Source organism: Molossus molossus, unplaced genomic scaffold (genome assembly GCF_014108415.1).
Source record: "Molossus molossus isolate mMolMol1 unplaced genomic scaffold, mMolMol1.p scaffold_m16_p_13, whole genome shotgun sequence".
Taxonomy (NCBI): Eukaryota; Metazoa; Chordata; class Mammalia; order Chiroptera; family Molossidae; genus Molossus; species Molossus molossus.
In genome coordinates, this window is record NW_023425348.1 from 53,157,063 (window position 1) to 53,173,671 (window position 16,609).

Sequence of the window (16,609 nt, forward strand, 5' to 3'; positions counted from 1 at the left end):
TTCCTAATAAACTATGAACATACTAAGAGGAGAGACCAAGTTCTTCATCTTTATATTTTTAATTTGTAGCAAAGTACTTGGCTCATTGTAGAGGCTGTGGCAATGTTGAATGGATGACTGAATGGCAGGGTTGTCTTTTAGAATTTCAGTTAAACAGTGTTTCCCAAGAGAAAGTATCTTCTTTGACTGTATAGGTGAAGATGAGGTGTCTGCATGTGGCTTATCTTGAGTAATGGACATCCTCAATTCCTCTTGACTCCCAGGGTTGGTAGTCTATTTAGAAGATATTGTGTACACATGAAAAAAACAACTATTTGACAAGTCAGTATTTTTTTAAATTGATTTTTATTTTAGAGAGAGATAGAAACATTGATGTGAGAGAAACATTGATTGACTGCCTCCTGCATGCCTCCTACTGGGGATCGAGCCCGAAACCTGGGCACGTGCCCTGACCAGGAATCAAACTAGGACCTCTCAGTCCATGGGATTATGCTCAATCCACTGAGCCACACCAGCTAGCCAGTATTTTTTTTAAATTGTCACCCAAGGATATGTTTTTATTGATTTTAAAGAGAGAGGGAGGGGCAGAGACATGAGAGAGAAACATCAATCTGTTGCCTCCTGTACATGCCCCTGCTGGAGATTGCACACAAAACCTAGGTATGTGTCCTGACTTGGTACTGAACCTGTAACCTTTTGGTGTATGGGATGACACTCAACCAACTGAGCCACCTGTCCAGGGCAGACAAGTCAGTATTTTGTGTACCAAGTGAGTGATGTGAGCAGATACTGCTTTAGTGTGAGGCTAAATATAACATTCTCAGCTGAGCCTTTGAAAGTGTGGCATCTAGCCCTGGCCGGTTTGGCTCAGCAGTTAGAGCCTCGGCCTGCGGTCCAGAGAGACCCGGGTTCGTTTCCCGCTAAGGGCACGTACCTCGGTTGCAGTTTGTCCCTGGCCCTGGTTGGTTGTGCGGGTGGTAGCCACTCGATGTGTCCCTTTCATGTCGATGTTTCTCTCTCTCTCTTCCTCTCCCTCCCTCCCACTCTATCTGAACAAAAAATGGAAAAATGTCCTCGGGTGACGATAAAAAAATAGAAAGTGTGGCATCTAAGTATATACTCTGAACATGGTAATTGGTTAATTGGATTGGTTATATAATAGGCTTTGTCTTGGTTTTTCTTGGCTCATTTTATATTCCTTATTTTGGACTGGTTCATTGGAATTTTTCCTCATTCCTTTTTAGGTCCAAGACAACTTTGACAAGATTGAATTCAATAGGATGTGCTGGACCCTCTGTTTCAAAAAAAACCTCACAAAGAGTCCCCTGATCATTATGGAAGAAGATTCATTCAAAGTGTGGGTTATTTTCAACTTTCTATCTGAGGACAAGTATCCACTAATCATTGTGCCGGAAGAGGTAAGGCGTGGCTCTGGGCCAACCTCACATTTACTAGCTCTGACTGGGAAGCATCTGTGTTCAGTGTAGATACGGAAGGTGATCCTCGACTAGTCTTTTTGGAACAGAGGCAAAACAGCTTGAATCCAAAAAAAGTACAAAACTTAGTGATTTAGGATCATATGATATCCCTGGAGGTTTGCAGACACGGTTGGACTCTTCTTCTCTAAGTTGTTGTAATTATAGATGAATCTATCCTCATATCCAAAGAATATTTATTCAGTATAAGTCACAACATAATTTTTTCTCTACTTGCCTATTGGTAAAACCATTAGAACTGGCTGAATGATGCTATATGGGAAACACATAGGATCTAGAATGTTTTCAAGGCTGTTTTATGTAAGGAAATACTATTCTTGTTTCAAAGTCCAGGATGGTGACTTTTAACCGTACTTTCCAAAGAATGAAAAAGGACTTTGCTTGTTTTGTTCTGGGCTATTTTTCTTAAGCTTCCAAAGGAAAACAAATAGAGGAGTAAAGTTGCGTGCTGTCTTACTGCCATATAAAATTATACCTGTAATACATGCTTATTATAGTAGTAAATTTAGAAAAGGCTCATAATACCAAAATTAAAATCAGCTGTAGTCCTCCCCTTAAAAACGAGTCATATGTAATCCCTTAACCTTGGACAAATGATTTAACTTTTTGGGTTTTAATTTCCTCATTTATAAAACAGAGCTCATAATAATGTTACCGCTAAGTCAGTGGTTCTCAACCTGTGGGTCGTGACCCCTTTGGGGGTCAAATGAACCTTTCACAGGGGTCGCCTAAGACCATCGGAAAACACGTATTTTTGATGGCGATTCTTAACAGTAGCAAAATTACAGTCATGAAGTAGCAACAAAATTAATTTTATGGTTGGGGGTCACCACAACATGAGGAACTGGACTAAAGAGTCGCGGCATTAGGAAGGTTGAGAACCACTGCTCTAAAGGGTGTGAGATTCTGCATTTAAAGGACTTAACTCAGTGTGCAGCATGTAATATGTACTCAGTAAATGTGTTAACTCCCATGACTACATACATTTTTGCAACTAGTCTGCGTATTTGCTGAGGATACAGTAGAATTCCAAGTACTAAGAAATGCACTTCCAAGGTGTTAGATGAACAAGGCAGAATTGCCCTTCAGAAAGGCTGTACCAATTTGTACACCTACCAGTAGTGGCTGAGGGTGCCCTTTATTACCCATCTTGCCAACACAGTCCTGACTATGACTTCTATGATCCTTGTTCATGTTAGGGAAACCCGCCCCCCCCCCCTTTATTTATTTTATAGAGAGGAAGGGAGCGGGAGAGAGAGAGATAGAAACATTGATGAGAGAGAACATTGATTATCCGCCTCCTGCATGCCCCGCCCTGGGAATCGGGCCCACAACCTGGGCATGTGCCCTGACTGGGAATCTAACTGGGACGTCTTAGTTCATGGGACAACGTTCAGTCCACTGAGCCACACCAGCCAGGCAAAAAAGCAGAGGCTTGAAGGGCCAGACAGTAAACATTTGAGGCTTTGTGGGCCCCGCTGTCGGTCGCAGGTACTCAGCTCTGCTGTGGAAGCATGAAAGCGGCATAGACACTGTCCTGCTGTGCTTCAGTGAAATGGATGTTAGAATGCGAATTTTTATATAATTTTCATGGGTCATGAAATTTTTTATTTTTATTCCCAACCACTTAAAAATGTGAAAACTATTCTTAGATCACGGGTGTATAAAAACATGCTGTGAGTCATTTCTGGCTGCTGGACTAGATTTGACTCATGGGCCATAATTTGCTGTTCCCTGATTAAGAACAGGGGGCTGGAGTCAGATTTCCTGGATTTGAATTCTGGCTCTATCACCTGTTCACTAGATGCATGACCTTGGCCAATTTTCTTAATTTGTTTTTGTTGCATTTTCCTCAACTGTAAAATAGGGCCAATGCTGGTATTTACCTCCTACTGTATTTGTGAAGAGCCCGTGAAAAGAATGCCTGGTCCTTAGTGCTCGTTAAATATTAGCTATTGTATTTATGGGGAAGCAGTACTTGTGCTGGGTCTTGAAAGATGGGGTGAGTTTTGACTAATAGAGAAGAATTCTGGGTGGAAGAAACAGTGGGCAAGGTTATATGAGACAGGAAAGCAGAGGGCATGTTCTGAGATGAGTGAAGGATGCTTCCTGGGAGACACCAGGATTCATGATTTAAGGCAAAAAGGAATGTTTAAAAAGGATGTTGGGTAGTTCACAGAATCACCTCAATATCCTAAAAATCAAATGTGAAGGATGGAACTCTACTGGTCCCTCCAGTGAGGACCCACAAAGGAAATGCTGCTGCCACAGGAGGGTCGGTGTTGCACTCGTACTGAGGAACACCTCTGGCTCTGCACACTGGGTGCTGCCCAGGGACTCTTCCTGATCTTCCTGCAGCTGTTCTTGCTCCCAAGGGGAGTTCTCTGTGGTGCCCACTTTCCAACTCTCAGTTGGGATGATGCATCTAATTGGTATGGCTTAGGTCAGGTGCCATAAGCTAGCTGCAAAGGAGGCTTGAAAAGGGTATATTTGCATTTCTAGCTCCAACATTGGAAGGTAGGGAATTCCCCAGACATAAGAAGGGGGTTAGATGCTGGGCAGTCAGAAAGGATGACACATATCCTTCCTAAGTGAAACATGATGGTTGTGAAGAAGAGTGGTGGTAGATGAGGCTGGGAAGAATTTTGACTTAACCTGTAGTCAGTAGGGAGCTTGTGAGCCACTGATGATTTTTGAGCAAGAGAGTGATAGGTGAATAGATGAAATACGGAGAGATGGGAGATGGAAAGTTAAGAGAAGTTAAGTGGTATTGAGGACTGAAGAATAGTAGTGTCAGTGAGAATGGAAAAGAAGGCCAGATCGGAGGGACCCGGAGGTCACAGGACCAAGCTCATAGTGCCTTGCTGTGCAGAAATATAGATGAGTTTCATGCCTGAGCAATTGGGAGGTAATATAGTGCAGTTGTTTAAAGCATGGCCTTTGAAATCAGCCTGGTTTGAATCCTGGCTCTACCATTTTTTAGCTATGTGACCTTGAACAAATTACTTAATCTCTCTGTTTGGGTGTCCCCATCTTTAAAATAGGGATAACTACTTTCTTCATTCGACTCTTGGGAGGATTATAGTAGTTGATGTATGTGAAGCATTTAACATAATGGGTGGTCCCAGAGTAAGTACTCACCTAAGTGGTGTGTCTGTGTGTGTGAGTGAATGACAGGATGATGAACAAATTGGGCCACAGTGCATGATGATGTGCTTGGTATATTTGGCATTTGGTACACTTGGGCCATCCTTGTGGCGCTGTCCTGTGTTCAGCTGAAGTGCACATGTAGCGTTTGTGAGAGGCCAGGGCTGGACACAGACAGGGAAGCCGTGGAAATGGGTTAGATCAGGTGGGTGGAGACTAGTGGGAGAAGAGGCTGAGGACAGAATCTTGGGACTGTTTCAGTAGCAGGAGGAGGAAGTAGATTTGGTAAAGGAAGCTGAATTGAATAGTCGGTGAGATAGGAGAACTGGGAGAGCGTTGAGTCATGGGTGCCAAAGGAAAAAAATTCTTAGAAGCAGAAAAGTAATTACTAGCGTTCTCTGTTACAGAAACATGAGAGTGTGAAGAGTGAGAAGTTGCCCTTGGATTTAGCAATTAGGTGGTCATTGGTAATCAGGGAGAAGGCAGATTCACTGTAGTGGTGGGAACAGTTTCTTCCTGTGAAATAGCCATAATGATGTAATTGTGCATGTATGTTAAAGGGGAAATAAAATATAAAACATGCTGTGGAATTTTTGTCCACAAAAATTGTCTAGCTTGCCCTGGCCGGTGTGGCTCAGTTGGTTGGCTGTCATCCTGTGCACCAAAGGGTTGCTGGTTTGTTCCAGGTCAGGACACATGCCCGGGTTGTGGGCTCAGTCCCCCAGTAGGTGGCATTCGAAGGCAGCCGATGGGTGTTTCTCCTTCTCCTTTCTTCTCTCTCTAAAAATCAATATGAAACCTTAAAAAAAAGAGAGAGAGAGAAAAGTAAAACAAAAAAATGGTCTAGCTTAATACAGAGAAATATAGAAGGGGATAAAAAATTTATAGGTGTAGAAAAAGTTATACCAACGGTATTATAAAAATCTAGCTGCTGCTTGGAAGGATTATGCTAGTAAAATCTCCAGTGTCATCTTTAAAAATTTTTTTTTTCCTTTATTGATTTTAGAGAGAGAAGAAGGTAGAGGGAGAGAGAGATAGAAACATTGATAAGCCATTGGTCGCATCCAGCATGCCCCCCACTGGGGATTTGGCCCACAACCTGGTCATATGTCCTGACCAGGAATCGAACCAGTGACCTCTTGGAGCATGGGGCGATGCTCAACCACTGAGCCACACCGGCTGGACTCCAGTGTCATCTTTTAAGACATTTTGTAGTTACACCCAGTGTTCCAAATTTATTTGTTTTCCTTGGAACTGGAGGAAGGGTGGGTCTCTTACCTGTGATGTTTTGTTTCCATTATTAAAATATTCATGGTGAACTTGAAAGTGACCTTGTCCTGATTTCAGAATTCGGAATTAGTGAATAAGGAGACTTACCTTATTCTTCGAGGCAGCACTCGATTAATGGGAAAGACTTGTTACTGGTTTTAAATCATCACTGAGTCACAGGCTGTGAAAGGAGCCAGTCAGCATCAGCTTCCTGACTACTCTGCTTACGAAACTCAAAAGATTTTTTCTCCAGGTGGCTTGAAGAACTGGGACCCATGTGAGCTTCAGTGTATACCATGACTCTGTTCTTTTTTTTTTTTTAATCCTCACCCGAGGACACTTTTTTTTTTGCATTTATCTCCAGATAGAGTGGGAAGGAGACAGGGAGGAAGAGAGAGAGAAACATCGATGTGAGAGAGACACATCAAGTGGTTGCCACCCACACAACCCCAACCGGGGCCGGGAACCAACTGCAACCGAGGTACCTACCCTTGCCGTGGTTCTCAACCTTCCCAATGCCGCGATTCTTTAACACAGTTCCTCGTGTTGTGGTGATTTCCAAACATAAAATTAGTTTTGTTGCTACTTTATAACTGTAATTTTGCTACTGTTATGTCTTAGGTGACCCCTGTGAAAGGGTTGTTTGACCCCCAAAGGGGTCACGACCAACAGGTTGAGAACCGCTGCCTTAGCGCGAACCAAACTTGGGACTTTCTGGTTTTTGGGCTGATGCTCTAAGCACTGAGCCAAACCAGCCAGGGCCCATGACCCTGTTCTTTATGCACCCAGACCCCAGCCAAAACCTTGCAGCATGCTTAACTTCATCTTTGCAGGCTGGCAGGAATGTCTTGGTCCTCTTTCCAAGCAAGTTCCTCTCATTTGAGAGGGGAACAGCCTCTCTCTGCTGTGAGAGAATAGCCAGGCAGCATACCTTGCCATGTGGTTGTTTGGACTTACTCTGTGTTTTGACATCCTTCACTCCCTCACCGTTTCTTCTAGTTAAAAGTAGAATTTGGTTAGTTTTACTGATTATTCCTCTGTGGCCAGGAGTACTTGTGTGGGGAAAGAAAGGATCGCTGGGACAGGTTTATGTCGAAACAAATGCTTTGTCTGGCTGCTGAACCAGCCTCCTGAGGTTTAAAATGTGGCCTTGAGCCCTGGCTGGTTTGGCTGAGTGGTTTGAGCATTGGCCCGCAGACTGAAGGGCCTTAGGTTCGACTCCCCGTCCAGTGTGTGTACCTGGGTTGTAGATACAATCCCCGGCCCCGGTCTGGGTTGTGTGGGAGGCAACCAGTCGATGTCTCTCTCTCATATTGATGTTTCTCTTTTTTCTCGCTCTCTCTCCCTCCCTCTCTCCCTTCCACCCTATCTGAAAATCAATGGAAAAATATCCTCGGGTAAGGGTTAACAAAACACACACACACACACACACACACACACACACACATCAACAAAACAAAACAAAACAAAAATGTGGCCTTGAATTTATTGAGCCCTCAGCACATCTTATGTTCTTTGACCAAGCTCTGCAAACTCAAGGTCACACTATTTTATGGAAAACACTTGAGTCATAATATTTCTTAAGGTGACAGTTCTCTCTTTGATTTGGCTTCCTTCCTAAATACTTTAATAACATGTAAAAAAGTATGTTTTGATTTAGTTTTAGGCTAACAGATTTTAATAAAATTTAATGTGAAAAAAGATGTATTTAAAATATAAAATTTGAACTATAATGTCTTTGTCATAAGTATATACAAAAGTTTATTTGTAGTCTTACCAACAGTTTTTAGACTTTATACACTTAAAGTAATTTTTTATTTTTCCAGTAATCTACCTACCATAATGGTCATTTGCATTTTAAGTCCAGAATGTTTTTAAGAACGATTTTATTCTTCAGCTTTGATGAATGCTATATAAGTATCAGTGATAGTTAAATGAATAACATAAGTGGTATAAATAAGTTTGCTTTTGACTTAGTTTTCTATCACCCAGAGAGTAGTGTCAAGAATATTGAATAAATATTTGAGTGACTAACTACACAAAAGTTAAGAAATAATATGTCCTTATTTGAGATGGTTCTGTAACTTTTGTCAAAAGTTATTCCTGGAAATGTGTGTCTATAAAGTATAGTTTTTACATTAGTATTCATTTCCCATAGAGCCAAGAACAAAACAGGATGTGTCTGTTGTGAGCTTATTTGGAAGAATTGCCTTGAAATACATATCAAACCTGAAATAGTTTTAAGAGATCCTCCATGAAATAAAACCTGAATTGTTGTTACACCAATAAAGGCCCTTTTAAATGACGACAGGGCAAGAACTTTTAACAAAATAAATTTTGGAGCCACAGGCATCGAAAATCACATGCAGTTTAAAAGTTTACTCTTTGTTATTTTTGGTGGAACTTGCTTGGAAGGAGGAAGTAAGCTGCTTCCTGAAACTGAATGAGCTCTTAGAACTGATGCAAGCCCTGGAGACTAACATGCAGCGCGTGGTTTGTTATTTAGTATAAGTGAATAGTTGAGAATGGTAATGCTTGTCTCTCGTTGGCCCAATATAATGTTTTAAGAGATCCTTAAGTTACTTGGTTATGATAAGTAAATGATTGTGTAGAAAGCCAGCAGGAAATGAATCTAATTCGTTGTCTGGTATAGTTATTGGCAATGCTGAGCAGATGCTGGGTGCTGATGACCAACTCAGAAGGGTTTGGAGGGCACCTTCAGAAAGTTTGCTACTCATAGGACCTTTCTGGGTTACAGACATAAAGGTCATCCCATAGGTAAGAACTAAGCTCAGAGCGTGAGGGGTGTGGGTTCATTTATAAGGGGTAGGCGAGGAAGAGCTGAGGCTGTTTCTTGACTTGGTGCAGATACAAGCGGTCAGTTGGATACACCAATTTGCCACACCCACTTTCCATCATACTTGTGGCCAAATGCATATGTTTACATTGGCCTTCCTACTAAAACTTCTAGCTGTGCCGTTACTGCATTTACCCCAAGTGTGATCAGGCAGCATGGGCCCTTCTTTTTGCTGCCTTAGGGAGATTGAATTTCTGTACATACATGTTAATACCTTGAAGTTAGTTTACCATGGGCAATTCTTTCTTTTTCTTTTTCTTAAAAACAAATTTTTTTTCTTATTGATTTTTAGAGGGAGAGGGAGAGAGAAATATCGATGTGAAAGGGATACATCGAGTGGCTGCCTCTCACATGACACCAACCAGGGCCGGGGACGAATCGCAACTGAGGTTTGTGCCCTTGGCCGGAATCAAACCCACGACTCGTTGGTCCATAGGCTGACACTCTAACCGCTGAGCCAAATCGGCCAGGGCTTAATGTTCTTTTCTACTTTCTTTTTCTCTCTTGTCTTTCTTCAGTTTCTTCTTGCCTTTATATATTTTTTTCTTTTCTGTCTCATTCTTTCCTTCCCTCTTCCTTTGTCTTCCTCTTAACCATTTCCTTTTTCTCTCTTCCACTGACTATCCCTGTTCCTTTTTTTAAGAGCCAAGAAAATAGTATCTGATAAGCTTAACAGTAGATGATATATTTCCAACAAGAGGAAGAGACCTAAGTATGTTTTTCTCCAACAAGTGAATATTTGCTGACCACCTACCATATGTTAAATTTAGGGGATTAGATAATCTCCATACTAAAGAATTTTTACAATTTTATCAAATTAAATCAATAGAACTCATATTTTTTGACCTTGTGAAATTTTATGAATGTGTATTTTTTTGAAAATATGTTTTTCCTATTTTTGTAATCTTTTTCTGTTAAAAATTCACAAGCATTATGACCAAGTTAATAGAATTGTAAAGAAGAGAAAGAAAAAAATAATTCACAATCCTATCTGTAACACTTACTGTTTCTATGTTTTCCCTTAGTATTTGTCAAAATATTTACATAATCTTAGCCCTGGCCGATTTGGCTCAGTGGTTGGAGCATCGGCCTGCGGTCCAGAGAGTCCTGGGTTCGGTTCCCGCTAGGGGCACGTACCCCGCCCCCCAAATATTTACATAATCTTTATGGAATAGAAATCATAGGTAAATATAATTTTGCATTCTTTCACTTTATGTTATTTCAGAAATATTTTCTTAAATGTAATTTTTTTAAAAATCCTCACCTGAGGATATCTTTTTCCATTTTTTTTTTAGAGAGAGAATGGAAGAGATGGAAGGAGGGGGGAGGGAGGGAGAGCGAGCGAGCGAGCAAAACATTGATATGAGAAAGACACATCAATTGGTTGCCTTCTGTTTGTGCCCCAACTGGGGCTTGGGATTGAACCTACAACCCAAGTACATGCCCTTGACTGGGAATCAAACCCGGGACACTTTGGTGTGCTGGCCGACAGTCTGACCACTGAGCTACACTGGCCAGGGCCTTAAATGTAATTTTGAATGGTGGAATAATACTCCAGTAATACTACACTCAGTGCAGAAGGGAAGTAACATTGATGGAGTACCTAGTGTGCCAGGCATTGTGCAAAATGTTCTACATTTGGCCCTGGCCGGTTTGGCTCAGCGGTTAGAGCGTCGGCCTGCGGTCCGGAGAGACCCGGGTTCGGTTCCCGCTAAGGGCACGTACCTCCATTGCAGTTTGTCCCCGGCCCTGGTCGGTCGTGCAGGTGGCAGCCACTAGATGTGTTCCTTTCACGTCGATGTTTCTCTCTCTCTCTGTTCCTCTCTCTCCCTGAACAAAAAAATGGGAAAATGTCCTCGGGTGAGGATAAAAAAAGAAAAAAAAAATGTTCTACATTTGTTTCATGTTATCCCCATTGTAGTTATATGTGATGAGTGTTGTTATGCTCATTTCATTGATGAGGAAATTGAGACTTAGCCTAATTTATTTCAGTTTAACAAACATTAATTGAGCTCTACTGCATTCTAGGTACCATGCTGAGTCCTGGGGATTCAAAGATGAGTGGGATAGTCCCTCCTGTAAAGATTTCAGAAAATGATGGGGAAGCCAATTAGTAAAGAGATCATTGTACTTCAGTATGCTGAGTGCAGTGACATAGAAAAACACCTGACCTGGGCTAGGGTTGGTCAGGCAGGTTTTTTCTTAAACTTTAATGTGCATATGGAAGTTCCTGGGGTTCTTGTTCAAAGGCAATTCTGACTTTGGGGTCTTTAGTGGGATCTGAGATACTTAATTTCTAATAGGCTTCTGAGTGCTGCTGCTGCTGGTCCACACATCTCACTTTGGGTAGGAATATCCTAGATGATGTAGGACTTGAATAAACACCAGTTGGCCAGGTAGAGAAATGGGTAAAGGTATTCTGGACAGAGGACAGCGTGGGGAAAGACAAAGAAGCATAACAGTGTTATGTGGGTAAACCACTTATAATCTGTGGCAAGTGTTGGCAGACTGTGGCTCACTGGCTGAATGATCTGTTTTTGTATTGTCTATGTTCTAGGAATAGTTTTTATGTTTTTAAAAGGTTGTAAAAAAACAAAAGGAACACAGAATGGAAATGGACAAAGCCTGAAATATTTACTGTCCAGTCCTTTATAGAACAAGCGAGGGGCCCTGATCGGTGGTATTGGTAGGGCAGGTGGAGTGTAAAATGTGCCGCAGGCATAGTGGAAGACATGGTAGAGGCAGCAGGCATGAAGATGACCACCAGGGGATGCAGGGGAGCTTAGCCTTTCTCTTTGAAGTGACAAGGACCCAGGGCAGGGTTTAAAGGTGGTGGTCACAGGCTCAGGTTTTGTTTTACAAAAATCTCTCTGGCAGAATATAGATAGATACAAGGAAGGCGATGCTGGAGGTCAGGTAACAACCAGGAGGCCTGAACAAGGGCAAAGGGGTAGGAGGAGACGGAGTTGAAAACTGTCTTGGGCAGTTTTTCATTGTCTTTTCTCTTGACAATGAAAAAAACCTATAGGAAGATAAACATTTTATTTCATGGCCCAGCACACACAGATGCATGCTCACAAAAAGCAAAACTTGTCACAAAACAGTATTTGTCTTTATTTGTGGATAAACTAAAATATTTTTCATTTCATTAAAGAAAATGCTGGTTATAGTAACAGAAAGGGAAGTCATTTGGAAGGTAGAGGTGATTCATTCATCTTTAGACATGTTGAGTATTGTAAGATACCCAGAATTTTCAGAAAATAGCAGATATCAATTTCTTATTCAGTATCACTACCTCATTGTTTTGTTTAACTGCTACTGTTTCAATAATAGTATTTTCTACTGCTTTTCTAGACAAAGGTATGTGTTTCAGGATTTAATAAGCTTTTCTAGGCTAAGCTAGGAGTTCAACATTGTGTTTTTTTTTTTGTACAGATAGAGTGGGAGGGAGAGAGAGGAAGAGAGAGAAACATCGATGTGAAAGAGACACATCGAATGGCTGCCACCCACACGGCCAAACCAGGGCCGGGGACAAACTGCAACCGAGGTACATGCCCTTAGCGGGAACCGAACCCGGGTCTCTCCGGACCGCAGACCGATGCTCTAACCGCTGAACCAAACTGGCAAGGGCGAGTTCAACATTGTTTACAACACAGTTAGTGTTCTGACAGGAGGAGGCAGCATGAATTTAAAAAAATTGGCCCTACCCTGGCCGGTTTGGCTCAGTGGTTAGAGCGTCAGCCTGCGGTCCAGAGAGACCTGGGTTCAGTTCCCGCTAAGGGCGCGTACCTCGGTTGCAGTTTGTCATGTGGGTTGCAGCCACTCAATGTGTCTCTTTCTTTCATGTCGATGTTTCTCTCTCTCTCTCTTTTTCTCTCTCTCTCTCCCTCTCTCTCCCTTCCACTCTATCTGAACAAAAAATGGGAAAAAAAAAAAAATTGGCCCTGGCTCGTGTGGCTTATTTGATTGGAGCGTTGTCCAATGCATAGGAAGTTTGTGGGTTCAATTCCTGATCAGGGTACTTACCTAGATTGTGGGTTTGATTCCTGGTCGGGGTACATGCAGGGGGCAACTGATCATTGTTTCTCTCTCACATTGATGTTTCTCTCTCTCCCTACCTCTCTCTCTAAGATCAATAAAAATAAACAAATATACAAACAAATAAATAATAAACTAATTGGCTTATATGGAAAATTTGTAAATTGGGGAGTAACTTATACATAGTACTTTGAGATGCTTATTTAATTTGGTGCTTGGGTATTAGTTCAGTAAGATGAATATTTTGATATATTGAAATATTTATCCAAGAGAGAGTAATCAGATCACATTAATTAGTATGTGTATGATAGTGTATGTGTGCAGTTTGCTTTAGTTATGTATGCAAATATACTGTTAGAGGGTTATCAGTTTTTGATTCCTTTATTTATTCTAGGTTAATATAGAACCAGTGGCATTTATCCATACCCTTTTCCCTGAGAGTGTCATGACCTTTTAAATACCCGCTATTGGAATTATAAAAGAATATTTCTTAAGTTGACTTTATCAGTGTAAAAACTTAGATACATACCTAAGTTAAAAAGCTATTTTTAAACTAATAAATAATAACCTCTAAATTTTTATATAGATTGAGTACCTGCTTAAGAAACTGACAGAAGCCATGGGAGGAGGTTGGCAGCAAGAGCAGTTTGAACATTATAAAGTCAACTTTGATGACGGTAAAGATGGTCTTTCTGTGTGGGAGCTGATTGAGCTTATTGGAACTGGACAGTTTAGCAAAGGCATGGATCGGCAGACGGTGTCTATGGCGATCAATGAAGTCTTTAATGAGCTTATATTAGATGTGTTGAAACAGGTAAGAGTCGTATTGCGCTGTTTTTTTCTCACCTTTGAAATTTGACATGTTTGAAATAAAACAAATTTTCATCACAAAGATGAGTATAAGTCACATGTACTTTCACACTTATTTAAAACAGGAATAAAGTTTCTTACTTTGCCAGGTTTTCATTTTAAAGAATTACTGGTACATTTCTGAAGCACAGTTAAGCATTGGGAAGTTGTTATTTTGAAAGAACTGTTTAAATGATCACATTTCCAAACTGTTTTTAAAGTACTTTCTCGTGTCATGTAATCCATGCTTATTGAAAACCAGGCTGTTGGACAGCAGGTGTCGTGTAATCCCTGTCACAGTCTGCATGTGCGCGTGCAGGGCTGGAAGGATGCTCACCCACCTGTCAGAGCGCTTGCCTCTGCACTGTGGCACTTCTGTGAACCTTTTCTTCTTTATTCCTCTCTTAGCATTGGATTTATGATGTGTACATGAGGCTGTGTGTATGGTTATATATTATTTTTATAAAATCAGAAAAATACCCTTATTTTTGGAAGAAAAACTCTTTATATAACAAAATTGCATTTATCTTATTAGATTATGATGTTTGTTTTCTCAGCACCTGCAAAGCAACTGGTATGCACATGGGAAGCTTTATGCTTTAAAATGGAATTTATATATTTATTAGTGGAGCTTTCAAATTTCTGACATTATTATATTGAATGATAATTCCAATTTGGGATTTCCTTACTTTGGTCCTTTTTTTGCTCAGTAGGTGATATTGCTGTCTTGATTCTTTTCTCCTAGTGGAGCCCATCAGTAAACAGTAATTGAGGCTTAATTTGTATAGACTCTTGGTGCTTTGAAGAGGTATAAGACACGATCTCTGCAAAGAGGACTTTTAAGCCCACCAGGATGGCAGGATATAGGAGCACAGATGAATTTCAGTATGAGATAGCTTTTTAATTTTTTAAAAATAAAATTACAGTTTACTTTCAATATTATTTTGTATTAGTTTGAGGTGTACAGCATAGTGGTTAGAATCATACACTTCACAAAGTGTTCCCCTGATATTTCTGGTATGCACCTGACAGCACACATAGTTATTACAATATTACTGAGTGTATTCCCTATGCTGTACTTTGCATCCTCGTGACTGTTTTGTAACTGCCAATTGTACTTCTTAATCCCTTCACCTCTTTCTCCCAGTCCCCCAACCCCCACCCCTCTGGCAACCACCAGCCCTCTCTCTGTGTCTGTGAGTCTGTTTTAATTTTGTTTGTGAGACAGCTTTTGCTTAAATTTGCAAGGATTAGGAACTGAACAAGTAATATGATTAGAACTTAGTGTAATCATCAAATGATATAGCTGAACTAATATATATTTAGTGCTATGTATATTCTACCATAGGCTGTCAGCAGCTGTACATTATATATATGTGTACATTTTTTATTTTTATTTTTATTTATTTGATTTTTATTTTTTTATCCTCACCCGAGGACATTTTTTCTTTTTTTTCTTTTTATTTATTTTTTTATCCTCACCCGAGGATATTTTTCCATTTTTTGTACAGATAGAGTGGGAGGGAGAGAGAGGAATAGAGAGAGAGAAACATCGATGTGAAGGGACACATCGAGTGGCTGCCACCCGCACGACCAACCAGGGCCGGGGACAAACTGCAACCGAAGTACGTGCCCTTAGCAGGAACCGAACCCGGGTCTCTCCGGGCCGCAGGCCGACGCTCTAACCGCTGAGCCAAACTGGCCAGGGCGCCCAAGGACATTTTTTCATTTTTTGTTCAGATAGAGTGGGAGGGAGAGAGAGGAAGAGAGAGAGAGAGAAACATCGACATGAAAGGGACACATCGAGTGGCTGCCACCCACATAACCCAACCAGGGCCAGGGACAAACTGCAACCGAGGTACGTGCCCTTAGCGGGAACCGAACCTGGTCTCTCCGGACCGCGGGCCGACGCTCTGACCGCTGAGCCAAACCGGCCAGGGCAGTTTTTAATTTTTTTATTACAGTTTACATCCAGTTTACTGTTTTGCATTCGTTCCAGGTGTACAGCACAACGGACAGACACTCACATGCTTTACAAAGTGTTCCCTCCGATAACTCAGGTGCCCACCCGGCACCATGCGTAGCAATTAGAACATTGTTAGCTATATACCTATGCTTTACTTACATCCCTGTGCTTACTTTGTAACTGCCAATTAGTACTTCTTAATCCCTTGCCTTTTTTTACTCTGCCCCCTGTATGTTTAATATTTAAATGTCAGCTGTTCTTGAACAACCTTGAAGGGCTATAATGTGTGATTTTGCTGAAGTAAAAATTTGAATTATACACCTTTGAGGCAGATACATGGGCAGGAAGTACAGAGTTGTAAGTATGAGCATAGAAGCTACACGTAGAAGCTAGTGTCCTAACAATTAGTTCAGTTCTTTGTCCGCTCATCTGGAGCACAGCTCATCCTCCAGAATAGTGTGCGATCAGGCAGTAAGGGGGCTTGGTGTCAGAAGGTGACTGGCTGAGTAAATAATACTTGGCCAAGCTGACACCTTTTAGCATTTTCATTAACTGAGGTATTAATTGAGAATCACTGTTTGATGTGTGTGTGTATGTGTGCTAAAAGGAATAGAATGAATAGTATAATGAACTTCCGTATACCCATCACCCAGTGCCGGTAACCACCTCCACCTGGTGAATCCTACCCTACCTACTTTTGCCTCTCCTGTATTATCTTGAAACAAATCTCAGACATTGCATTTTATCCATAAATATTTCAATAAGTATCCCTAAAAGATAAGAAATTTAAAAAAACCACAATGCTGTTAACATCAGGGATTCTAAAGTCTGCTATCTATCTAGCTTTGCAGGGAGGGGAGGGATTGTCTCTGAGTGTCTAAAGTTCCATGTAGGCTTTTGTCTGCATGTACTTGTGTGAATTTGACTGGGTCTGGTGTCCCTGGCCTTCATGAATGCTCAAAGGGTTCATGATCCACAAAGGGCAAG

At 41.2% G+C, this 16,609-nt stretch overlaps 1 protein-coding gene across 1 annotated transcript in view; it reads left to right on the plus strand.

The window, feature by feature from the left end:
* Positions 1-16,609, plus strand: part of SWAP70 (switching B cell complex subunit SWAP70) — a 78,182-nt gene that overhangs the window by 38,575 nt on the left and 22,998 nt on the right. Inside the window, exons 3-4 of the mRNA XM_036258465.1 lie at positions 1,245-1,418; positions 13,394-13,621. Coding sequence (XP_036114358.1) covers positions 1,245-1,418; positions 13,394-13,621 — 402 coding nt within the window. The remainder of the gene's footprint in view (positions 1-1,244; positions 1,419-13,393; positions 13,622-16,609) is intronic.